The sequence below is a fragment of the Ranitomeya variabilis genome, chromosome 1 (assembly GCF_051348905.1).
Source record: "Ranitomeya variabilis isolate aRanVar5 chromosome 1, aRanVar5.hap1, whole genome shotgun sequence".
Classification (NCBI taxonomy): Eukaryota; Metazoa; Chordata; class Amphibia; order Anura; family Dendrobatidae; genus Ranitomeya; species Ranitomeya variabilis.
In genome coordinates, this window is record NC_135232.1 from 618,420,064 (window position 1) to 618,447,754 (window position 27,691).

Genomic DNA, 27,691 nt, shown 5'->3' on the forward strand with positions numbered 1-27,691 from the left:
TACATTGTTTTGTGCTGCAATTTGCATTTCCATTGTGGAATCCACACCACAAATCTAGAGCATCTGAATCCACAGGCAACCAATCTACAAGCAGGAATGTATCATGGTTAAAAGGCGACGTCCAAAACACAATGAGAGTCTGCAAGGACATATGACTTTACAAACTAAGCACATATTCTCAGGGCACCCTCGGTGTGCCCAAACTGTTCAGTGCACCTTCCCATCAATCTCTGCCTACTCTTCACTGAATGATGGCTCTGGCTTTACCGGAGCCAAAGAAGGACGGAGATAAATGTAAAGCCAGTTGGTAGTAACGTGCTCCAGTACTTGTCCATGCCAAAAAGGTGCACCAAGTGGTTATGCTTAGTTTGAACAGTCACTTTCTGCCAGTGGACTCCAGAAGTGGCACCAGTTGTCCTAGTGCTGTGTCGGTCACTGTGATTCATTTCCACTAGCTCAGCCTGGACAACCTCCTTTATGCCGTCTTATCTTAGGGCATCTGAAAAGGTTCCTCCCAAAAATGCAAGTTATCCCCTATCCTCTACATAGGGAATAAGCAGGTGATCAAGGAGGGTTGTACAGCTGCAACCCCAAAAACGGGGCGCTGTAGCTCCATCCTGACTGTGTGCTCTCGGCTCCATTCACTGACCATGCGACTGCCATGAGGCTGTACTCAGCAGTCTCATGCATAGACAATGGTTGAAGTGATGGTCGAACATGAGCACCCCCGCTCCACTCAGGATGGAGCTGCAGAGTCCCCATTCACTGGGTTCCAGAGCCCCGATCTCCGGATCTTTGTGGGTTCCAGCAGTCAGGTGTCCAGTGATCAGCAAGTTGTTCCCTACTCTATGGATAGGGGAAAAAATAGCTTTTTGCTAATACTGTACATAGTACATGAGGTCACCCAAAATTTTTGGAAAAGTTATTGCGACTATCTAGACCTGGCACAACGATTTGTGCAATAGTCACTTTCATTTTTTGTGCGGAATGAATATAAAATAGTTCTAAAACAGCAATTTCAATGACAATGGCAATTTTCCGTTGCTTTGTGGCTGCAAACTTGAATGTTTTTTTTTTTTTTTTTATTACCATTATTATCATTAATAAAAAGTAATAAATTAAATAAAATGTGATACAGAATGGAGAAAAATACAAGTTTATCCATGTTACTTATATTGTCGCACATTTGCTGACTACAAGCTATGAGCGGAGGCTTCTACGAGGGAAGTTTATATATCGTCTACAACCATTGCATCATGAAGGACTGTGAGATACACCGCTGTGGATCGGCAGCACAGAGGAGATCACTGCTCAACAGAGTCCAGCTCCTTATTTTCACCTTTTATCGATGGAGACTCGCTGGGTATTAAACACTGCACCTCCTCGGCACTTATAGCCACCTTCTCAGGCTGCAGCCACCTCTTCAAATGTTCTAGCTTGCTGAAGATGTGAGAATTAAAGAACAAGAAAAAAAAAAAAGAAAATCAATAGGTGTTAAAAGTTACAAATAAGAACCGAAACCCCGGCTTAACGGGGGTAATGAGCTGGGACTCACACACAGCGGGTGCAAAGGGTTTAGATTAGATGAATTGCAGCATATCATCTTGCCAGGATAGCCAGTATTGGGTCCAGCTTTATATCCAAAGGACATTTAGTTGAAACCAGAAGTTTCCATCCACTATATAAAAAGACACATCTGCATGTTTTTCTCAATATCTGACATGAAATCAAAATAAACCTTTCCGGTTTTAGGACAATTAGGATTACCGTAATTATTATTTGCCAAATGCCAGAATAATGAAAGAGAGATAATGTTTTAAGGCATTTTATTACTGCAAAGTCAAAAGTTTACATACACAAAGATTACTATGCTTTTAACCAATCTGGACTGCCCATATGATGAGGTGTCATGTGTTTGGAAGCTTCTGATTTTTTTTGGCAACATCTGAGTTAGAGACACTCCTGTGGATGTATTTTAATGCACACCTGAAACACACTGCTTCTTTGTGTAGCATCATGGGAAAGTCTCAAGAAACCAGCAAGAGAATTGCCGACTTGCACAAGTGTGGCTCATCCCTGGGTACAATTTCAAGATACCAAAAGGTGCCTCGTTCATCTGTACAAACAATTATACACAAGTACAAACAAGATGGGAATGTCCTGCAATCATACCGCTCAGGAAGGAGATGGGTTCAGTGTCCCAGAGATGAATGTGCTTTGGTCCGACATGTGCATATCAACGCAAAGACAAAAGCAAAAAACCTTGTGAAGATGATGGCGGAAACTGGTAAGATTGTGTCAATATCCAGAGTAAAACGAGTACTGTATCAACATGAGCTGAAAGGCCTCTCTGCCAGGAAGAATCCATTACTTCAAAAGAAACATAAAGCCAGATTAATGTTTGCAAATACACACAGGAACAAAGACCTTAATTTTTGTAGACATGTCCTGTGGCCTGATGAAACTAAAATTGAACTTTTTTGGCATATTGGCCATCATTACGTTTGGAGGAAAAAGGGAGAAGCTTGGAAGCCTAAGAACACCATCCCTACTGTGAAACATGGGGGTGGTAGCATCACGCTGTGGGGTTGGTTTTCTGGAGGAAAGACTGGTGAACTTAACAAAATAGATGGCATCATGAGAAAAGAAGATTATGTGGCAATATCGAAGCAACATCTTAAGACATCAGCCAGGAAGTTAAAGCTTGGGTGGAAATGGGTCTTCCAAATGGACAATGACATGAAGCTTACTGCCAAAATGGTAACAAAGTGGCTTAAGGATAACAAAGTAAGTGTTTTGGAGTGGCCATCACAAAGCCCTGATCTCAATCCTATTGAAAAATTATGGGCAAAGCGGAAAAGGCCGGTGCAAGCAAGGCGACCTACAAACCTGTATCAGTTACACCAGTTTTGCAGAGGAATGGGCCCAAATTCTGACCAACTATTGTGAGAAGCTTGTAGAAGGATATCCCAAATGTTTGACCCAAGTCATTCAGTTTATGGGCAATGGTACCAAATACTAATGAAATGTATGTAAACTTTTGACTTCGGTAAGTAATAAAAATGCCTTAAAACATTCTCTTTCTGGGGCGCATGCGCGGACTCTAATGGAGCAGGAAGTGCTCGGCTGAGCTCCGCAACCCGAGGCTCGTATACCCCCCTTACAGACGCCGGAATCGGGATTATTCCACAGCGGTCCGCTCCCCCTTACCTCCGAGAACCCCGAGGCCCACAATGCCCAAGAAGGGAGGCGCAGGACAGCCGGCAAGTCGCCCGATATCCGAACTCTTGGCGGGCGGCGGCGCAGGTAAAATGGCCGCCGCACTTGTCTCCGCTCCCACCCCGGCACTGCAGCTCAGTGAAGGAGCAGATGAGGAGGATGTAAATAATGGAGGGGACGCTGTTATATCTACAGCAACGCTCACCAAATCCCTCCAGGAGACCTTCCGCACGGAACTCTCTGCAGCCATGAATGCAGTCTCCACCCAGCTGCAAGATATTACCCAGCGCACAGTATGTCTGGAGGAAAAAATGGAGGCCACTGCGGAAGCCCTTAGTGAAGACCAAGAGACCCTTACACTTCATGCTGATCACATTATGGATCTAGAGCTGCGAAGTGAGGATCTGGAGAACAGGTCTAGGAGAGGTAATATTAGAGTGCGTGGATTACCAGAATCTTATGTGACATTGAAAGAGACAGTCACTGCCTTATTTACTGCGCTCCTGCCACATACAGACCCGTCCACGTTGCATATCACAAGAATTCACAGGGCTCTGGGCAGAACACGTTCCACAGACTCCCCCAGAGATGTGGTCCTCAAAATGCAATATGAAGAATCTAGAGATTTAATTCTCAATGCTGCGAGATCTTTATCTGCACTTCCTGGACTTCCAGACTCTGTGAAATTATTCTCGGACATAGCACCAGCCACGTTGTTCCGCAGGAGAGCCCTTAAACCAATCACCACAGCTCTACAGACAGTGCAAGTAAAATACCGCTGGGGCTTCCCATTCTCTTTATCTTTTACACATAAGAACGAGCTGCATATTTGTCGTACTCTGGATGAAGGCAAAAAGGCGTTAGAGCAAGCTGGAATTCCGCTTCCCGATATTCCGCCTCCACTTCCGCAAAGAAGACCCAGACCAGCTAAAGAATGGCAGCAAGTTCCAGCGACCAGGAGCCAACGCTCACGAATCACCTGACTGTTTCCTGGATTCTTAGGGTTTATTCCACTGGACGTGGCTTTACATTGATCCCGCCGGTTGGCTACATTGAGTTACTCTGAGTTGACTGTTTACCATCATTAGATTGATCTGTATTTTCCCGATTTCGAATTTATTTGAATATGCCCTCATCTGTTTATTCCTCTTATTTTATTTATTTATTATTTCTCTATTAGACTCCCCATCTCCCCCCTTCCTTCCCCCATTTCTTCCCTCCCCCCCCCTATCCCTGGCAGGGCTTCTAATCATAACGGGTACGACCTCGGGTTTACCACATGTTGCCTTATTTTGGTGATCCCCGGTTTACTTTTAATATGGTACTCCGGATCTCCATTTTTTGTGAGCCTAGAGCTCACACTCTTGTTCTATTAATGTTTTTTGTGTTTGTTTTCCCATGTTTTGTCCCTCTCCCTTTGTTTTCCTGTAGACTGACCCAATGCTGTCCGCTTTGCAGCTTTCAACGGTGGAGATTTAGCGGGACTGGTCGGGTGTTCGAGCCTGTAAGCATTAATTGTTTCTCTAACAATGTGTAGAGTGATTTCTCACAACGTAAAGGGACTAAACTCACCTATTAAACGGAGGAGGGCATTCATAGATTACCATAAACACAAACCTGATGTCTTGTGTTTACAGGAAACCCATTTCTCCACTACCTCCTCCCCTAAATTTTTTGACTCTAGCTATACCCGCCATTTCCTTGCCTCTTGGGATAGAAAAACCAGGGGTGTTGCTATATTACTCAAAAACTCTTTCCCATTCCACCTAACTGATTCATATTCAGATCCAGAGGGAAGGTTCATTATTTTACAGGGAACTCTACAGGGTAAAAAAATCTGTATTATTAATAGTTATCTGCCCGCTACTTCCCAGCTCCGGGTTTTCAAACTAATTCTAACAAAGCTTTCCCAAATCACATACCACCACCTGATTTGGTGTGGTGATTTTAACATGGTTCTTGACCCTACCCAGGATAGTAGTGCAGCTCGAAGATCTGACGTTTCCAAGAGGGATAGGAAAAAAAATTTACACTTGATGAGTGAGAATAGATTGGTGGACGTATGGCGGGAGGTTAACGGGCAAGCAAGGGGCTTCACGTTCTTCTCACCGGTACACAAATCGTACTCTCGCATTGACTTACAGTTAACGACAGCAAACACACTAACATCGGCTCTATATTCACGACACGTCCCATCAGCTTGGTCAGACCATGACTCCGTTCTGTCGGTCTTTAAATTTGATATTACCACGTCTGGCCTTTTTAAGTGGCGCCTAAACGAATCCCTGCTTACAGACCCCACTATATCTTCTCAACTCACAGAAGATCTTAAACTTTTTTTCCAAACTAATGTAACTAATGATTCCTCCCCTGGAAGCGTCTGGATGGCCCATAAAAAGTTCATAACTGGCTCCATAATCAAGATAGCTTCTACACGTAAAAAAAACGGATCAGCCCTCCAAAATAGACTGGAAACCAAGTTGTTCAAGCTAGAGCAGGCTAATCAGCTATCAACATCTCGCTATCTAATAAAACAAATCTCAGACGTAAAAAAACAGTTGAGCACAATACTCACTGTTAAAACAGAAAAAACCCTTGCCTGGACTAGAGCCTCCTTTTATAAGCAGGCAAATAAACCTTCCAGAATGTTAGCACGCCAGCTACGCGCAAGAGAGTTTTTAAATTCTATTCCCTCCATCAAGGATAACTCAGGACGCATATCAGCCCACCCAGAGATCATTTATAAAGTCTTTTATGAATACTACCAAAAATTGTACTCCTCCCCTCAAACCACCCCCTTGAATTCCTTGAACTCCTTCCTACAGGGTATTGCCCTTCCTAAAATTTCCGAATCTGCTATTCAGCAACTTCAGTCAGAAATCCTTCCTGAGGAAATTAATACAATAATCAAAAAATTAAAAACGGGTAAGGCTCCGGGACCGGATGGCCTGTCAGCCCTTTATTACAAAAAATTTGGAGGTCTCCTTGTACCTCACATTAAAAATTTCTGCAACGCCCTTCTCTCAGGCTCCCAAATGCCCCCTGAGTTCTATGTTGCTCACAACTGTCATTCCCAAACCAAAACGAGATCACTTACTAGTAAAAAATTACCGTCCCATTTCTTTATTAAATGTTGACTTAAAAATTTTCACATCTCTTATCACCGATAGACTGAACAAATTACTCCCCTCGCTTATACATCGGGATCAGGTGGGTTTTATCCCGATGAGACAAGGACCCGACAACATACGTAGAAATCTCAACATCATCCACTCAGCGAACCGTACACAGAAACCCTTAATGGTACTAGCTCTAGATATTGAAAAAGCTTTTGATACAGTTCTTTGGCCATATCTCTTTTCAGTGTTAGCCAAATTTAACTTCCCTCAAAAACTGATCTCCTGCCTTCAACTAATATATGACAAACCATCGGCATACCTCAAACTCCCATCCACTAATCCATTACCTATAAATATACAAAGAGGAACTCGTCAGGGCTGCCCGTTGTCTCCAGCATTATTTGCTTTAGCCATGGAGCCGTTGGCTGCAGCCATAAGAGACAATCCTAACATATTAGGACCCACGGACCTTGGCGAAAAATATAAACTGAGCCTTTTTGCTGATGATCTTTTACTCACATTGTCTAATCCCTACTCCACTTTACCCAATCTATTCTCGCTTCTCCATACATTTGAAAAAATATCGGGTCTTAGGATCAATGTTGATAAGTCAGAGGCCTTATTTGTCAACACTCCCAGGACTGACCAAGACAATTTGGTTTCACAGTTCGGCTTTACAAGAAAGGAACATTTCCTATCTTATTTGGGAATTAACCTCACGACTCATAAATCCTCTCTTTTCAAGTGGAACTATTCCCCCTTAATTAAAAAATTCCAGACGGATATAGCAAAATGGTCTCGCTTAAAAATCTCGTGGCTGGGCTGGTTACACACTATAAAGATGGTTACTCTGCCGAGATTCTTATATTTATTTAGATCACTCCCTATTACGATCCCTTTAAAATGTCTCCGAGATATCCAGTCAACTATTTCCAAATATATATGGAACGGAAAGAGACCCCGCATTAAACAAAACATAATGTTTCTACACAGAAAATTTGGAGGAATGTCACTACCTAATCTCTTGATATATTTCAAATCGGCTCAAATAGCTCAAATGACCAAACTCTCTCCTAGCAGTAATACTCCTAGATGGGTGCAACTAGAATCCTACTTTTTGCAACCATATTCTCTTTGTGGCCTCTTGTGGTCTACAGTGAGACTCCCACCAAACATTCAGGTCACAGCTCCCTTCTCGGCCCTCTCTCTGATCATTTGGAGAAAGGAGAGATTCAAGCATAGTCTTCAATCTAAGTCTTCTCCCCTCACATCATTGTTTCGAAATCCTATGTTTCAGCCGGGATTGCAGCCTGCATTGTTTTCCTGGTGGATTGGGAAGGGGATCACCATGTTGAAGCACCTCTGTTCACCATTCAATTTTTTGCTCACTAAACAAGAATTTGTACAATGTCATGGCCCTCCGACTGGAGAGGCTATGCGCATTAACCAAGTTTTTCACTTTGCCAGACAGATTCTGTCACGTGGGGCCCCTTTTCGGCTCACCAGTTTTGAACAGAGGTATTCTGGAAACCCTATGGGTAATGGGATAATCTCGTTAATATACTCCACGATGAATGTCACACAAACATCAGGGAAACTAAAATATATGCTACAATGGGAGAACGATCTGGGGATTGTCTTGCCTCTGGAGACGTGGCACAAATGTAGCGATACCCTGTCTAAAGGCAGCCATCAGACATCTCTAACGGAAACATCACTTAAAGTGTTACATAGGGCATACTACGTTCCAACAAAATTACATGCTATTTATCCGCACATCTCTGAAGATTGCTTTAGGGGCTGTAACGCCCCTGGGGATATGCTCCACATTTGGTGGAAATGTCCGATTGTTGAGAATCTATGGCAAGAAGTTAAGTCAATTATTAACCAATTATTTGGCAAACCTATACCCATGGACCCCACGGTATTTCTATTGGGCAGGAAGCAACATGGGTTCTCGAAAAATTTTCAGAGATTAGTGAATACCTTGTGTATGGCAGCTAAAATTCACATAGCTGCTAAATGGAGAACTCAGACACTATCCATTTCGATGGTGAGAGATAGAATGAATGAAATCTTACTGTGTGAGAGAATCCTGGCAACTAGGTGCGATGATTTGAATGCCTTTTTTCAGATTTGGAACCCATGGCTCGACCTTGACCCCGGCTCCCCCCTGACTCGGACCCTCATGCTGTCCCCTTGAATTTTTAACTTCTAATGGGTTTTTTTTTTTTTTTTAACTTAATTTGTTCTGGTGGGGGGAGGTATGTTGGAGATTTAGATATGTGTTTGAATGCCTGTAAAGCTCATTAACACAGTTAGTATGTTGAGATAAACTTGCACACACCTAGCTATCATCGCTTGATCCCATGATACGCTGGATTACCCCCTTTATTTAGTAGACCGTATTGGTGTTATTTCCTCTGTTGTTTTTATCCCTAGTCTGTTCTGTCTTGTCCTCCTTGTTTGGTTTATGTGATTGACCCTTAAGGATATGGTTACCTTTATATCTCTGTCATGGTACTCTGCAAACAACTACAGTGCCTACAAGTAGTATTCAACCCCCTGCAGATTTAGCAAGTTTAATAAGATGCAAATAAGTTAGAGCCTTCAAACTTCAAACAAGAGCAGGATTTATTAACAGATGCATAAATCTTACAAACCAAAAAGTTTTGTTGCTCAGTTAAATTTTTATAAATTTTAAACATAAAAGTGTGGGTCAATTATTATTCAACCCCTAGGTTTAATATTTTGTGGAATAACCTTTGTTTGCAATTACAGCTAATAATCGTCTTTTAAAAGACCTGATCAGGCCGGCACAGGTCTCTGGAGTTATCTTGGCCCACTCCTCCATGCAGATCTTCTCCAAGTTATCTAGGTTCTTTGGGTGTCTCATGTGGACTTTAATCTTGAGCTCCTTCCACAAGTTTTCAATTGGGTTAAGGTCAGGAGACTGACTAGGCCACTGCAACACCTTGATTTTTTGCCTCTTGAACCAGGCCTTGGTTTTCTTGGCTGTGCGCTTTGGGTCATTGTCTTGTTGGAAGATGAAATGACAACCCATCTTAAGATCCTTGATGGAGGAGCGGAGGTTCTTGGCCAAAATATCCAGGTAGGCCGTGCTATCCGTCTTCCCATGGATGCGGACCAGATGGCCAGGCCCCTTGGCTGAGAAACAGCCCCACAGCATGATGCTGCCACCACCATGCTTGACTGTAGGGATGGTATTCTTGGGGTCCTATGCAGTGCCATCCAGTCTCCAAACGTCACGTGTGTGGTTGGCACCAAAGATCTCGATCTTGGTCTCATCAGACCAGAGAACCTTGAACCAGTCAGTCTCAGAGTCCTCCAAGTGATCATGAGCAAACTGTAGACGAGCCTTGACATGACGCTTTGAAAGTAAAGGTACCTTACGGGCTCGTCTGGAACGGAGACCATTGCGGTGGAGTACGTTACTTATGGTATTGACTGAAACCAATGTCCCCACTGCCATGAGATCTTCCCGGAGCTCCTTCCTTGTTGTCCTTGGGTTAGCCTTGACTCTTTGGACAAGCCCGGCCTCGGCACGGGAGGAAACTTTCAAAGGCTGTCCAGGCCGTGGAAGGCTAACAGTAGTTCCATAAGCCTTCCACTTCCGGATGATGCTCCCAACAGTGGAGACAGGTAGGCCCAACTCCTTGGAAAGGGTTTTGTACCCCTTGCCAGCCTTGTGACCCTCCACGATCTTGTCTCTGATGGCCTTGGAATGCTCCTTTGTCTTCCCCATGTTGACCATGTATGAGTGCTGTTCACAAGTTTGTGGAGGGTCTTAAATAGTCAGAAAAGGCTGGAAAAAGAGATAATTAATCCAAACATGTGAAGCTCATTGTTCTTTGTGCCTGAACTACTTCTTAATACTTTAGGGGAACCAAACAGAATTCTGGTGGGTTGAGGGGTTGAATAATAAATGACCCTCTGAAAAAACTTTTCCCAATTTAAAAAAAAAATAAACAAAGAAATAACATTTTTTTTTGCTGCAGTGCATTTCACACTTCCAGGCTGATCTACAGTCCAAATGTCACAATGCCAAGTTAATTCCAAATGTGTAAACCTGCTAAATCTGCAGGGGGTTGAATACTACTTGTAGGCACTGTATGTCTTTCTTTACATGAAGGGTTGTTCTTGTTATATCTTGTTATGAAAACCTTAAATAAACATATTGAAACTAAAACATTCTCTTTCTCTCATTATTCTGGCATTTGTCAAATAATAATTATGGTAATCCTAACTGACCTAAAACTGAAAAGGTTTATTCTGATTTCATGGGAGATATTGCGAAAAACATGCATATGTGTCTTTATATATAGTGAATGTAAACTTCTGGTTTCAACTGTACAGTCTGAGTTTCAATATATTTTTTTCGGAGTTACAGTGGAATGGCAGCCCGATCATGGTCACAGTTTCTACAGGCCTTCTAGCTCACACATGACCGATCCCTGGATTTTTTACATTAGAACTTCCTGAAATTGATGTTGCTTTACCTATTCTGGAACAGTTTTGTTTTTTCCCTGTGCCCCTCCAGTCCAAATTTATGCCTCCAGGTATTAAAGAACTAATTGGGTGTATATCACAGAACTTCCCTGTGGGCGTTTGCTTTTTTTTCCTCCTCTGAGGTTGACCAATCAGAACACAGCCCCGCCCACAGAGGCGTTCTGTCATACACGCATAGTTGGTCAAAGGGAAATTCTGCACCATTATTACCAAGGGGCAGAACTTTGGAGCGGAGGGGCACAGAAGAAAAACTGATCCAGAAATCAGTGGAGCGGCCACTGGAGGTGGTACTCTGTTTTAAAGAAAAAAAGTGAAAGATCCTGTTTAACCGAGTAGCAGAGAGGAAGGGGACAGAGGTTATTCAAGTCTTCCTCTAAACCGCCCCATACTAGTAAATGAAGCTTAAAAACAGCATAAAAAAAAAACAAAAACAAAACTTGACTTGGTACACTCCGTTGGCTATCCTATCCTTACCATTCAGGACCTTCATATAATAACCAGCCTGGAGAGCTACAAGGTCATCTTTGGCTTTGGAGGTGCCAACACATTTGCAGGGGAATTTAACCCTTGCTGCAGGGTTCCTTCACAGTTTACATCTGACCGCTAGGTAACAGGTATTAGTGTGCAGCTCCACCGCCACCATATTCAGCCTGCGGGGCTGCCGTGCACTGCGCTCAGCTTTTTTCAGCAGCCCCAAGGAGAATTAATTGAGTTGCGGTTGGGCATCAAACCTGCCATGCCATCTTGTTATTGGAAAACCAGTTCCCCAATCTGGTGATCAGTGCAAGTCCCGGTGGCCCAACCCCTACTGATCATCAAGTTATTACCTACGTTAGACAGATAACTTTCCCTTTAACATGGTGATTCCGGACAGAGAATAACATCAATGATAAAATACGGGAATATCACTGTCAAAATAATATGGAAACAGGCCAAAGAAGGGACATAAAAGGGGAGTCAAAGGCCACACGGCTGGTTAACCTCATGGGAATGATTTTAAAAAAGGAAGGCCCCGAATGATTTATTTTCATCTAGCAGTTTTCTACAATGACAACCAATATATAATGCTGTGATTCTTTGTACCTATTGTCAACGTCATTTATTCCAATGTAAACTTCAGCTTCCGAGGATTCCTGTAGAAATCTGTCCCAGCATTCCTTTTTTGCTTGCCCTAAGGAAAGTAACATATCTTTGGAGGTCACTTCACAAGTCTGACCTTTAATCTTCTGCAACCTACGTTCTGAAATGATAAAATATGACGAGATCACACCAGGTGCACAAAATACAAATGAACAAAACTGGACATAAACTGCACAATAGTGCATCATGTCTTCAGATGTTTCAGGTACAGGGGATGTCCACTTTCATTAAAAGCTTGAGCCTTTTTTTTTTTATGAAAAAAAAATACTTTTTTGATAGCGAGACTACAACTCAGATGTCATAACTACAACACGGGACCCCATTAAAGCCAAGGACTGGGCTCAGAAGTCTTCAGTCACACATGACACCAGGAAATTAATCTTTGGCTCAGAGGTCTTAAATTAATCTTTGGCTCAGAGGTCTTGACCTCACAGCTACAGACCTGTCAACAACGAAAGGTGCAGAGGAGAAACACCACTAGAGCTACACCTGCTCCTCCCATTCAAGTGTTTCCCAGCTCCTCTGCTTCCTCATCTCTCTTAATACACAGAAAACAACTGCTTAGCCAATCACTGACCACAGCAGTGACACGCCTCAGCCAGTGATTGGCTGAGGGTTATTACCTGTGTGTTGAGATGGAAGGGGAGCAGAGAGCAAGGAGGAAGCAGAAAGAGACCGGTAAGAGAAGCAGCATTGTTAAAGACTTAAAGAAATTGAAGTTTGCAATCCTTTAACCCCTTTAGCCCCAAGGGTGGTTTGCATGTTAATGACCGGGCCAATTTTTACAATTCTGACCACTGTCCCTTTATGAGGTTATAACTCTGGAACGCTTCAACGGATCCCGGTGATTCTGATGTTGTTTTCTCGTGACATATTGTACTTCGTGTTAGTGGTAAAATTTCCTTGACAATACTTGAGTTTATTTGTGAAAAAAAAAATATGGAAATTTGGCAAAAATTTTGAAAATTTCGCAATTTTCCAACTTTGAATTTTCATGCCCTTAAATCACAAAGATACAGTTGTGGCCAAAAGTATTGACACCCCTGCAATTCTATTATTAGCTTCATTTAATTTGTCTTAAATGAAAAAACACAAAAAGAATTGTCCTAAAGCCAAATTGGATATAATTCCACACCAAACATAAAAAAGGGGTGGACAAAAGTATTGGCACTGTTCGAAAAATCATGTGATGCTTCTCTAATTTGTGTAATTAACAGCACCTGTAACTTACCTGTGGCACCTAACAGGTGTTGGCAATAACTAAATCACACTTGCAGCCAGCTGACATGGATTAAAGTTGACTCAACCTCTGTCCTGTGTCCTTGTGTGTACCACATTGAGCATGGAGAAAAGAAAGAACAAAGAACTGTCTGAGGACTTGAGAAACCAAATTGTGAGGAAGTATGAGCAATCTCAAGGCTACAAGTCCATCTCCAAAGACCTGAATGTTCCTGTGTCTACCGTGCGCAGTGTCATCAAAAAGTTTAAAGCCCATGGCACTGTGGCTAACCTCCCTAGATGTGGACGGAAAAGAAAAATTGACAAGAGATTTCAACGCAAGATTGTGCGGATGTTGGACAAAGAACCTCGATTAACATCCAAACAAGTTCAAGCTGCCCTGCAGTCCGAGGGTACAACTGTGTCAACCCGTACTATCCGTCGGCGTCTGAATGAAAAGGGACTGTATGGTAGGAGACCCAGGAAGACGCCACTTCTTACCCCGAGACATAAAAAAGCCAGGCTGGAGCTTGCCAAAACTTACCTGAAAAAGCCTAAAACGTTTTGGAAGAATGTTCTCTGGCCTGATGAGATAAAAGTAGAGCTTTTTGGGCAAAGGCATCAACATAGAGTTTACAGGAGAAAAAAAAGAGGCATTCAAAGAAAAGAACACGGTCCCTACAGTCAAACATGGCGGAGGTTCCCTGATGTTTTGGGGTTGCTTTGCTGCCTCTGGCACTGGACTGCTTCACCGTGTGCATGGCATTATGAAGTCTGAAGACTACCAACAAATTTTGCAGCATAATGTAGGGCCCAGTGTGAGAAAGGTGGGTCTCCCTCAGAGGTCATGGGTCTTCCAGCAGGACAATGACCAAAACACACTTCAAAAAGCACTAGAAAATGGTTTGAGAGAAAGCACTGGAGACTTCTAAGGTGGCCAGCAATGAGTCCAGACCTGAATCCCATAGAACACCTGTGGAGAGATCTAAAAATGGCAGTTTGGAGAAGGCACCCCTCAAATATCAGAGACCTGGAGCAGTTTGACAAAGAAGAATGGTCTAAAATTCCAGCAGAGCATTGTAAGAAACTCATTGATGGTTACCGGAAGCGGTTGGTCAGTTATTTTGGCTAAAGGTTGTGCAACCAAGTATTAGGCTGAGGGTGCCAATACTTTTGTCTGGCCCATTTTTGGAGTTGTGTGAAATGATCAATGTTTTGCTTTTTGCTTCATTCCCTTTTGTGTTTTTTTAATTTAAGACAAATTAAATGAAGATAATAATACCAAAGAACTTGTGATTGCAATCATTTTCAGGAAGAAACTGAGCATTATCTGACAGAATTGCAGGGGTGTCAATACTTTTGGCCACAACTGCATGTTACCCAAAATACTTAATAAGTAAAATTTCCCACATGTCTACTTTACATCAGCACAATTTTGAAACCAATTTGTTCTTTTGTTAGGGAGTTATAAGGGTTAAAAGTTGACCAGCAATTTCTCATTTGTACAACACCATTTTTTTTTTTGTTTTTAGGGACCACAACACATTTGAAGTCACTTTGATATATGATGAATATGATAGAAAATACCCAAGTGTGACACCATTCTAAAAACTGCACCCCTCAAGTTGCTCAAAACCACATTCAAGTAGTTTATTAACCCTTCAGGTGCGTCACAGGAATTTTTGGAAAGTTTAAAAAAAAAAAAAAAAAAAATGAACATTTTACTTTTTTTCACAAAAAATGTACTTCTGATCCAATTTGTTTTATTTTACTAAGGGTAACAGGAGAAATTGGACCCCAAATGTTGTTGTGCAATTTGTCCTGAGTACGCTGATACCCCTTATGTGGGGGTAAACCACTGTTTGGGCACATGCCAGAGCTCAGAAGGGAAGGAGCGCCATTTGACTTTTCAATGCAAAATTGGCTGGAATTGAGATAGAACACCATGTCGCGTTTAGAGAGCCCCTGATGTGCCTAAACAGTGGAAACCCCCCAAAAGTGACCCCATTTTGGAAATTAGACCCCCTAATGAACTTATCTAGATGTGTGGTGAGCATTTTGAACCCCCAAGTGCTTCACTAAAGTTTATAATGCAGAGCTGTGAAAATAAAAAAATCCTTTTTTTTTTTTTTCAACAAAAATAATTTTTTAGCCCCCAGTTTTGTACTTTCCCAAGGGTAACAAGAGAAATTAGACCCCAAAAGTTGTTGTCCAATTTGTCCTGAGTACGCTGATACCCCATATATGGGAGTAAACCGCTGTTTGGGCCCAGGGCAGAGCTCGGAAGGGAAGGAGCACCATTTTACTTTTTCAACAAAGAATTGTATTGATTGGACATCATGTCGGGTTTGCAGAGCCCCGGATGTGCCTAAAGAGTGGAAACCTCCCAATTCTAACTCCAACACTAACCCCAACACACCCCTAAGCCTAATCCCAACATTAACCACACCCCTAATAACCCGAACACACCCCTAACCCTAATCCCAACCCCAACACACCCCTAACCCTAATCCCAACCCTAACCATACCCCTAACCCTGACACACTCCTAACCCAACCGTAAACTTAATCCAAACCCTAACCCCAACTCTTGCCCCAACCCTAACCCTAACTTTAGCCCCAACCCTAACTTTAGCCCCAACCCTAACCCTAATGGGAAAATAGAAATAAATACATTTTTTTATTTTATTATTTTTACTTAAGGCGGTGATAATGGGGGGTTTGATTTACTATTTATGTTGGGTTTTTATGATTGGCAGCTGTCACACCCTAAAAGACGCTTTTTATTGCAAAAAATATTTTTTGAGTTACCACATTCTGAGAGGTATAATTTTTCCATATTTTGGTACACAGAGTCATGTGAGGTCTTGTTTTTTGCAGGACGAGTTGAAGTTTTTATTGGTAACATTTTCGGGCGCATGACATTTTTTGATCGCTTTTTATTCCAATTTTTGTTAGGCAGAATGAACAAAAACCAGCTATTCATGATTTTTTTTTTTTTTTTTTTTGGGGGGGGGGGGGGACGTTTATACCGTTCCGCACTTGGCAAAATTGATAAAGCAGTTTTATTCTTCGGGTCAGTACGATTACAGCGATACCTCATTTATGTTTTGGCGCTTTTATACAATAAAAACTATTTTATAGAAAAAATAATTTTTTTGCATCTCTTTATTCTGAGGGCTATAACTTTTTAATTTTTTGCTGATGACGCTGTATGGAGGCTCATTTTTGCGGGACAAGATGACGTTTTCGGCGGTACAATGTTTAATTATATCTGTCTTTTTGATCGCGTGTTATTCCACTTTTTGTTTGGCGGTGTGATGATAAAGCGTTTTTTGCCTTTTTTTTTTTTTTTTAACGGTGTTCACTGAAGGGGTTAACTAGTCAGACAGTTTTATAGGTCGGGTCACGGCAATACTAAATATGTGTACTTTTATAGTTTTTTTTTATTATTTACATAAAGAAATTTATTTATTGGAACAATATTTTTTTATTTATTTAGGTTTTTTTTTTTTACACCTGTAAATAAATTTTTTTTTACTTTGTCCCAGTGTGGGACATCATGGTAAAGTGTCAGATCGCTGATCTGACACTTTGCAATGCACTGTGTCAGACAGGCACTGCAGGAGGCGCTTGCAAGCCACCTCCCTGCAGGACCCGGAAGGAGCCCTGCAGCCATCTTGGATCTGGGGCCTGAAGGGAGGAGGACGGAGGAGACGCTCGGAGCAACGCGATCACATCGCGTTGCTCCGAGAATCTCAGGGAAGCACGCAGGGAGCCCCGTTCCTGCGCAATTCTTTCCTATGCCATTTTTGATCGCAGTGTTCTGGGGGTTAATGTGCCAGGAGCGGTCCGTGACCGCTCCTGGCACATAGTGCCGGATGTCAGCTGTGATAGTCAGCTGACACTCGGCCGCGCTCGGCCGCGCCTGATTGCGTTAGATGTACTATCCCGTCGGTGGTCATACGGGCCCATACCACCTCGACGGGATAGTAGATCTAATATCAGAAAGGGGTTAATATTTTGATTTTTTTTTTGTGACTTGAGGAAAGAAAAATGATGCTGCCCATGTCCTTAGAATATTATGCATTTGGTAACCTGTGAAAAATTACATAAATGCTGTAAATAACATACTTTGGGCTATATGTATTAAAAAAAATTCTGACAGGTACTTAAACCTTTCCTCTCCGATGTACAATGCCCTTTCAGTTACATGCACCGTTATTGTGAAATCGGAGGTTCTGACAAGTTGAGGACAGAGAAAATCAGTACACCTGCACAGGAGCGCAGCACGAAGCTATCAGGGTGATGACATTGCATGAAGATGAGAGGCGCCTGACCCGGGACACCCATCTGACCGGACCACCACTGGGTGAGTATAATAAAACTTGTTTTTCTTCTCTTTCAGGTCTGACAGGGGGCTTATCTACCGCATTACAGAATGCTGTAGATAAGCCCCAAAAGGCAGTGGCTGCATCTTATAGCGGCAAAATGAGGTGACAGGTTCCCTTTAAATTAGTTATAAATATTCACCTCTCTCCACTCCTATAGGTGTGGAGTGGAGAGAATATTCATTACCTTAATGAGCGGGGACACGTGATCACTCGGTCGCTGGAGCTGCAGGCACAGGAACAAGATGCACAAAGGGAGCGCAGGTAAAATAAGTAGGATGTTTTTATGCTTTTATCATGGGGGCCATGCATACAAGGACAGGTATGCGGGACCATACTTACAAGGATAGGGATGAGGAGCCATTAATACAAGGACGGGGATAAGAAGCAATGCATACAAGAATGGGGATGAGGAACCATGCATACCAGGATGGGGATGAGAAGCCATGCAGACAAAGATGAGGATGAGGGAACAATACATACCAGGATAGGGATGAGGAGCCATGCATACAAGGATAGGGATGAGGAGCCATGCATACCAGGATGGGGATGAGGAACCATGCACACCAGGATAGGTATGAGGGGATCAAGCATACCAGAATAGGGATGAGGAGCCATGCTTACCAGGATAGGGATGAGGAGCCATGCATACCAAGATAGGGATGGGGAGCCATGCATACCAGGATGGAGATGAGGAGCCATGCATACCAGGATAGGGATGAGGGGGCCATGCATACCAGGATAGGGATGAGGAGCCATGCATACCAGGATGAGGAGCCATGCATACAAGGATGGGGATGAGGAGCCATGCATACAAGGATGGGGATGAGGAGTAGAGTTGAGCAAATTTGTTCGGGTCCCTGCTTATTTGGCAAGCTATAGTGCTTACAGAATAAGCTACAGTGGGAACCCGGATACAAGGAGCGCCGGCTGATCGGCGCCGCAGCTGCATGTGTCGCAGCTGTGTCACTGTCACAACAAATGCATGGAGAGCCCAACACACAGACTCTCCATGCATATGTTGTGACAGTGACACAGATGCAAAACATGTAGCTGCGGCGCCGATCAGCCGGCACGCTCTATGTATCCGCATGGGGATGAGGGGATAATGCATAACTGGCTTATACTCGAGTCAATAAGTTTTCCCAGTTTTTCGTGGCAAAATTAAGTGCGCCGGCTTATACACAAGTATATACAGGTTCTTTCCACTGTTGTCAATACAGAGTCAAAAAAAAGGATCACATTAATGTAGTTTTATGTGGACTTCATGCCGAACGAATGATGAACACCAAAAGAAAACAGAATTTGGTTTACTGACCTAAAGCGGCTAAGTATACTTCAGAATCTTGTAATGGAGCCCAAGGTTTGGGAGAGTAAGATAAGCTATTACTCTCGGGCATTTCACTAGGATCAGGATATAGGAAAGAGTCTGAAAAGTTGTCTGGTGGGTTTGTTTCCTGGAGGTCTGGAGAACTGGGGCAAATCTCAGCCCACATGTCCTTGCTGGATACCATATCATCAGAATCTATGCTCTCGATCATCCTCATTGGTGCGATGTAGTCTACAAGACAGGGAGGGAAAAAAATATCAACTTATTAAAACAGCTTGGAGATAGTAAACAAACAAACATACATTGATTTCTGTAGACTAGCTGCTTTGATGTTTCCCTGATGCAGCACATAGTAGAGAAAATCCAGCTTCTCCATCTCCCTGTAGCACACAATGAGAAGGAACAGCAGTATAGAAGGCTTTATACAGCACTTCTGAGCAGTGTAGCTGTGAGCCCAGTTTTGGCAGAGACAATACTAACTAGAAACAACTCTATGCCTCCCGCTCTGCACCTCCTCTCTTCCCCCTCTCTCTATAGGCTTCTCTTGCCAGCATGTAGCTTTATTCCTCAATAAGCTGAAAGTCCTAAATTACCTTACGGTGCCCAAACAACATAGATCACTTTCAGCCCAATTTTGCCACCCTACCCCTATTCGCATGCTCGGTTGGTTAGGCCTGTTCTCCATATGCTTTCAATAGAAAGACAGGAGAAAGGTGCTGCCAGATATATTTTCCATCTAATTGGGTGTTAAGATGGATTTTACAAGTAAAATTATAAATTCAGGAGGAGGACGACAAGTGGCTCGTAAGTGGAGATAGAAGCCTTTTTCACCAGTAAGATGTCTGACAAAGTTTCCTATGCTCGCTTGTACTATTGATCTAACCTGTTTCATTAACAACAATCATATGACTAATACAATTATCATTGAAACAGTTTAAAAATGAAAAGATTTAAAGTGAAATCCCTGCGAGTTTGGGGTAAAGGCTGCTTCATTACAGTTATGTGAAATAGTGTTTGCTCCTTCCTGATTTCCTATTCTTTCGCATGTTTGTCACACTTAAATGTTTCAGATTACCAAACAAATTTTAAATATTAGACAACGATAACACAAGTAATCACAAAATGCAGATTATAAATGAAGGTCTTTATTATTAAGCGAAAAAGAAATCCAAACCTCAAGGGCCCTGTGTGAAAAATGATTACCCCCCACCCCAAAAACCCCCATAAAATAACTGTGCTTTATCACATTTTTGGGACGCCGAGTTCAAATTCCCTAGCCACACCTGTTCTCTATCAAGAAATCGCTGCCTCACCCCTTGAGAAAGGCTACATTGCCGAAACGTGCGTCAGGGAGGACGCTTGTGGACAGTTCCCTGGCTAAATACGGGTAATATTTTCTATGTATGTAGGAATTTTATGGTTTTCCTCTCTACCTGGATGCTGGGTGTTATAACAAGTTAGGCTAGGTGGCAATTGTGCAATACATGTATGTAGTTATACTTACCTAGTCCTTCGATATATTATATGTCCCTATGGGCGTCCGTTTCAGGCATGTGCTAGGGGGTGTACCCCCTCCTCTTCCTTGTTGTCACCCTTACCTGTTTTTTCAATAAATTTATTTTGGATTATTTAAAATCATATTTGGGAGTTTATAGTCGTGTTTTTTTGTGTTTTGCTGACAAAAGTGAAGTAGACCAAAAGATCCTCAAAAGCTAGACATCATGTCACGGCCCAAAGAAATTCTGGAACAAATGAGACAGTAATTGAGATCCACCAGTCTGGAAAAGGTTATAAAGCCATTTCTAAAGCTTTGGGACTCCAGCATACAACAGTGAGAGCCATTATTCACAAATGACAAAAACGTGGAACATGTTGAACCTTCCCAGGAGTGGCCGGATGACCAAAATTACCCCAAGAGCACAGCGAAGACCCATCCAAGAAGTCACAAAAGACCCCACAACAACATTCAAAGAACTGCTGGCCTCACTTGACTTAAATTAAGATCAGTGTTCATGATTCCACCATAAGAAAGAGACTGGGCAACAATGGCCTGATTGGCAGAGTTCAAAGATGAAAAACACAGATGAGAAATAAGAACATAACGGCTCATCTCCGTTTTGCAAGAAAACATCTTGATGATCTCCAAGACTTTTGGGAGAATACTTTGTGGACTGATGAGACAAAAGTTGAACTTTTTGGAAGGTGTATGTCCTATGACATCTGGCATAGAAGTAACACAGCATTTTAGAAAAGACATCATACCAAAAGTAAAATATGGTGGTGATAGTGTGATGGTCTGGGGCTTTTTTTTGCTGCTTCGGGACCTGGAAGACTTACTGTGGTAAAGGGAACCATGAATTCTGCGGTCTACCAAAGAATCCTGAAGGAGAATGTCCGGCCATCTGTTCGTGACCTCAAGTTGAAGTGCACTTGGGTTATGCAGCAGGACAATGATCCAAAACACACCATTAAGACTTTGGAGTGCCCTAGTCAAAGTCCTGACCTTAATCCAATTGAGATGCTGTGGCATGACCTTAAATAGGCGGTTCATGCTGGGAAACCCTCCAATATGGCTGAATTACAACAATTCTGCAATGATGAGTGGCCAAAATTCCTCCAGAGCATTGTAAAAGACTCATTACCAGTTATGGCAAACGCTTGATTGCAGTTTTTCCTGCTAAGGGTGGCCCCACCAGTTATTAGGTTTAGGGGGCAATCACTTTTTTTCCCCACACAGGGCCCTGTAGGCTTGGATTTCTTTTTCGCTTAATAATAAAGACCTTCATTGATAAACTGCATTTTGTGATTACTGGTTATCTTTGTCTAATATTAAAAATTTGTTTGGTGATCTGAAACATTTACGTGTGACAAACATGCAAAAGAATAGGAAATCAGGAACGGGCAAACACTTTTTCACACAACTAAACATTTAAAGCCCTACATTTTATCGCAGCTCAACAATGCATGGCTCACAGTACAACATATGATCTTAAGGCCTTGTGTCCAATACAGATTCTGGTATATAGCTTTACAATATGCAAGAGTAACCGCACTTTCAGAAAACTTTCGACATATGTCTAGTTTTGATTTGAAACCCCAGAAATGAATCAAACTGAAATCAGGCTTATATACCTTGAGATGAGTTAAGCTTATTGTCACAACTCTTGTCGGATTACTCCAGGCCAGGGGTTCCTTCACTGTCCCTAAAGCTAGGGGTGCCCTAACTATTCCTGCTCCCTGGATTAGTTCTGATGGTAAAGACATCGCGGCTACATACCTTGCTGAACTCCTGAATCAGCTCTAAATCTGCCCCCTCCTCCACCCAGTGAAGTGGGGAGTTATAGTGTATGTATATACACAAACCAGACTAACAAAGGAGAACGTACAGGGATAAATGAAAATACCAATCATACAAATATGCACTCACAGACAACAGAGGGGAATACCATGGAGAAAAGGAAGGAAAACCAAATAGGAGAGGATTAGTATTTGCACACTGCAGAAACACAAAGCAACAGTCACAAATCAACACTCCAAACGCCTCTACCAACAACGGGCTCCTTCACTCCACACTAGGCAGTATAAGACTGACACTGGCAATCCAGATTGACAGAGGAGAATATATATAGGAGAAAGGAGTGGCCAATACTGCACAGCTGAAATCATCCAAGCAGGAAAGCTTCAGAAACTCCAGGCTGAGCAGATTAACCCTTGCTCAGCTAACAAACCTGCACAGTTTAATGTGAAGGAGAAGTGCTTCTAATTAGTGCAGGAGTATGTGAAATACGACACAGCGGTCTTTGGGCTCCTCTCGGTCACGGTCAACCCAGAACACTTATGTTGAGCTTTGAAGGATTGCAGCGCTCAGCTCCATGCATCTGCCCCTTCATTTTAGTGATCATGCCCAGAGAACCAACATACTAAGGTACTTCTTAAAAATCCTATCAAGTCTGGGGCTACTTTTTTCTTGGTCATGTTCAGCCATCCCGCTTGAAAACTCTGGTCAGTCACATCCACAAGACTTGATTGACGTCATGTGCTGGTCTGCATATCGGTCAAGTGCTCTAAATCAGACAAAAGTGGTACATACTATGATTTTTTTCCCTCCACAAAAGACAGTTAGACTGAATGAATGTGTATGAAATACTGACCATGTGCTCTTGTACACTGCCTATAATGGCTGCATGTGCGCTCCATGTGCGGTCTGTGGTGCACACTTCCATATAATACGCTCGTCTCAATGAGCCCTATACTTAAAGGGAACTTGTCACCCCCAAAATCGTATATGAGCTGCGGCCAACGGCATCAGGGGCTTATCTACAGCATCCTGTAATGCTGTAGATAGGCGCCAGATGTAACCTGAAAGATGAGAAAAAGAGGTTAGATTATACTCGCCCAGGGGAGGTCCCGCTGCAGTCCGGGTCCGATGGAAGTCGCGGTCCGGGGCCTCCTATCTTCTTACGATGACGTCCTCTTCTTGCCGTGGCTCCAGCGCGGGCGTACTTTGTCGGCCCTGTTGAGGGCAGAGCAAAGTACTGCAGTGCGCAGGCGCCGGGCCTCTCGGACCTTTCCCGGCACCTGCGCACTGCAGTACTTTGCTCTGCCCTCAACAGGGCAGATAAAGTACGCCTGCGCCGGAGCAGGAAGTCCAGAAAAGGACATCATCGTATTAAGATAGTAGGTGCTGGACCGGACCGCGACGCCCATCGGACCGGACCGCCCCTGGGTGAGTATAATCTAACCTTTATTTCTCACCTTTCAGGGTACATCGGGGGCTTATCTACAGCATTACAGAATACTGTAGATAAGCCCCTGATGCTGGTGGCGTAGGCTCATATACGACTTTGGGGGTGACAGATTCCCTTTAAGAAAAGAGTAGGCAGCCTCAGACTTGTGATTTATTTTTTTTTTTTAAATAGTAGAGATTTTCACATTTATTGCTCTTGGAGGGGAGTGTGTGAAATTTCTGCTCTTCGGAGTCTTCTCTGGGATGACCACTTTGACACTAACTAGATGCTGGCAGTTACTGACTGCTAGATCAGTTTCTAAATTATTAGTCTCAGATGCTGCTGAGCTGTGATTGGCAGCATCTGGGAAAGAGGTGTGAAAGTGCACACAACCAGAGAAACGTCCAGTTGATCTGCAAGCAGAGATTTCACATACTGCGCTCCAAAAGCAACAAATGTGAGTATCGCTGCAAAGGAGAAACACAGCACAAAACGGAAAAGAACGGCAAAGTCAGCAGTGCTCAGGGATTTTTACAAGGTATTTAACGTAATTTTTTGAGCAAGCGACCAGTCGCTAAATCGGGGTCCACCAGCAAAATGCCATGTGATCTCTCTTCTATGTGCATTGCCAGATCTCTACTCTTTTTTTTCGGATACAATTCAGATTTTGATTACAAAAATGATTACGGCGTATCAACAATTTAAACAAAAGACCTAAATAATTAGAAAGAGCAAAGAAAATTAAAAACAAAAAGGGATAATAAAATCCGTCATGGTTCATGTGCGCTGAATAACAACGGCGTAAACTATGGAAAACAAATTGCATATTAAAGAAGCATAATACCAGGAGATTAGACGGTTCCTGCTGTAAACAAGCACGGCAGGAATGAAAGGAGGCTACCATAATAAACTGGAGATGTATAATGACGTGCACGCCGAGCATCAATTATTGGACTGAAAACAGTCTAATGTGCAAATGCGAGCGGTAATTAACTCAAGTAATCCACATTAATGTAAAGAAGAACAGTAATTACTGCACACAAGATATAGCAGCGGTGCCATAGTCTCACAGGTATGCTGTAATGTATACTGTCTGCAAAAGGAGACCCTCGGGGTAAATCCCCCCGCTGTCACTGTACTGTACATCATATAAAACCTTGTACTCTGCTGTCTATGAGGTTTCGCCATCTGGCTTCAGCCGTCTCTCTGGTATATACAGTGACATTCTCAGTGACGGTCTAGCAGCGGTTCTGTATTGCCGCACACAGAAAAATCTGAGAAGACTCGTTTTTCAAGCACATTGAGAATTTCCTGCTTTTATGTAAATAAATGTTGATGCGCACCGCTGTCTCAAAAGAAAACAGATCACCGTACAGGACTCAGCGGTATAATCATTTAGTAGAGGTTTTTGCTGTTAACCCACAGCACAGACCACCCAATGTCCAAGTTGGGGGATGCACTAAAATAGAGAGCATCCTGCCCTGCGCTACAGGAGCGTCATAGGATCATATGTAGAGTGGTTTATAAAAACAATTAACTCATTTTTTGGATTATAAGGTGCACCACAGGTTTAGACAACCATGGGTATTGTAAAATGGGGTGGTCATTATCACCAATTTTAATGCACCAGGTTAGAATATGGAGGAAATAGATCTGTTAGTGTTTCTCTGCGACATATGTATTATACACATAGGGCTTTACAGTAAGCACATTATGTACACACTGCAGTATATACTTTTGTATACACCTTTGCTATATACATACAGTTCTGCTACACACCACTCTGCTGTATATACATAGTGCTGCTACATATACATACACACTGTTGTATACATACATAAAGCTCTGCTACATACAATGTTGTATACATACATACAGCTCAGCTACATATACATACAGATACTATGCTATATATACACATACACACTATGCTGTGCAGCAAAAAAATGAGCTTAACAGCACCAAACAGCAACGCACTGTGCAAATATGAGAATGGTCAGTGTTAAAGAGGAATTACGGTGGTCCTCTGCTAAAGCAACAAGGTGATGACCAAGCTGAGACAAAATAAAGCGGCACTCACCCATTTCCTAAAAATAAAATCCTTTGCTCCAATTCATGGGACAGACGCGGAGTGCAAGGGGTGATGGGGGAGAAAAAAAAAAAAAGACGAGGGCCTAGCTGGGAGACAAAGATCCTTGCCCACTTTGGTGTGGGTTTTTGTGGGGCGAGGATGTTTTTTCTAAATTAGTCCTGTACTTTCAAACTTTGCATAAGTCAATAAGATGAATATAACAAACTTGATATTATATCTTAGCAGAGAATTCTGCTTATTTCTCCCCATATGAGCCACTTCTTCACTTCCTCTTGCTTCCTGAAGTGATCAAGCACTTTGGGGAAAAACACTTTTGTTCAGAGGTGTCAGGCTACACCTCCTATTCAATTCTATGGATAGGGTGAGGAGGAAAGTGAAAACACAGAGGGAGTATGTGGAGCTTTCTAACAAGTCCTTTACTTCACCCCAGAGCTGGATTCACATCTACACTGATCAGTGTATTATTTACTCAATGAAGCTCCTGCATTTATGTACTAACAAATGCAGAGCAGGAATACAGCCCTGGGTGTTTTTCTAGTCTCCTCTCTATAGCCCAGAGTCAATTACAAAGTCAGTATTACTTTTTGTATAACTACAAAAATCCACACAGAGTTTACAAAAATGAACTCCACACCGACTCACGGTGTGGAGGGGCAAATCTGCTTCTCAGAGCTTCCAGCTAGCCTGAATATGACATAGTGACAAGCTGGACAAAAAGAGACATATTTGCAAAGCAATAGTGTCCAAAGAAAATGGACAAACAAGAACTAGCAGAAACGTATCTTTTGCTGACAAGGACAGGCCATATGAGAAATCCAAGGAGAGAACAAAATCCAACCTAAGACATTGACAGCTGGCATGAACTAAAGCCCAGAGCAGGTTTAAATAACAAACCACAGGAGGGAGCTCCAGAACGGAATTCACAACAGTACCCCCCCCCCTTGAGGAGGGGTCACCGAACCCTCACCAGAGCTCCCAGGCCGATCAGGACGAGCCAAATGGAAAGCACGAACCAAATCGGCAGCATGAACATCGGAGGCAACAACCCAAGAATTATCCTCCTGTCCATAACCCTTCCACTTGACCAGATACTGAAGCTTCTGTCTCGAAAAAGGAGAATCCAAAATCTTCTCCACCACATATTCCAATTCCCCCTCAACCAACACCGGAGCAGGAGAATCAACGGAGGGAACCATAGGTACCACATATCTCCGCAACAAGGATCTATGGAACACATTATGAATGGAAAAAGAAGCTGGAAGGGCCAAACGAAAAGACACCGGATTGATAATTTCAGAAATCTTATAAGGCCCAATAAAGCGAGGCTTGAACTTAGGGGAAGAAACCTTCATAGGAACATGACGAGAAGACAACCAGACCAAATCCCCCACACGAAGCCGGGACCAACACACCGACGACGGTTAGCAAAACGTTGAGCCTTTTCCTGAGACAACGTCAAATTGTCCACCACATGAGTCCAAATTTGCTGCAACCTGTCCACCACAGAATCCACACCAGGACAGTCAGAAGGCTCAAGCTGCCCTGAAGAAAAACGAGGATGAAAACCAAAGTTACAAAAGAAAGGCGAAACCAAGGTAGCAGAACTAGCCCGATTATTAAGGGCAAACTCGGCCAACGGCAAAAAGGTCACCCAATCATCCTGATCAGCAGACACGAAGCATCTCAAATAGGTTTCCAAGGTCTGATTGGTTCGCTCCGTTTGGCCATTTGTCTGAGGATGGAATGCTGAAGAAAAAGACAAATCAATGCCCATTCTAGCACAAAAGGACCGCCAAAACCTAGAAACGAACTGGGAACCTCTGTCAGACACAATATTCTCCGGAATACCATGCAAACGACCCACATGCTGAAAAAATAATGGAACCAAATCAGAGGAGGAAGGCAACTTAGGCAAGGGTACCAAAT

General features: G+C 42.8%; 1 protein-coding gene across 2 annotated transcripts in view; it reads right to left on the reverse strand.

Moving 5' to 3' along the window:
• Positions 1–1,142: 1,142 nt before the first annotated feature.
• Positions 1,143–27,691, reverse strand: part of CCDC32 (coiled-coil domain containing 32) — a 47,829-nt gene continuing 21,280 nt past the window's right edge. For both annotated transcript variants that reach the window (XM_077260709.1, XM_077260710.1), the window contains exons 2-4: positions 18,935–19,177; positions 11,952–12,108; positions 1,143–1,440 (exon numbers count right to left, since the gene is read on the reverse strand). In XM_077260709.1, coding sequence (XP_077116824.1) covers positions 1,305–1,440; positions 11,952–12,108; positions 18,935–19,177 — 536 coding nt within the window. In that variant the 3' untranslated portion in view covers positions 1,143–1,304. The remainder of the gene's footprint in view (positions 1,441–11,951; positions 12,109–18,934; positions 19,178–27,691) is intronic.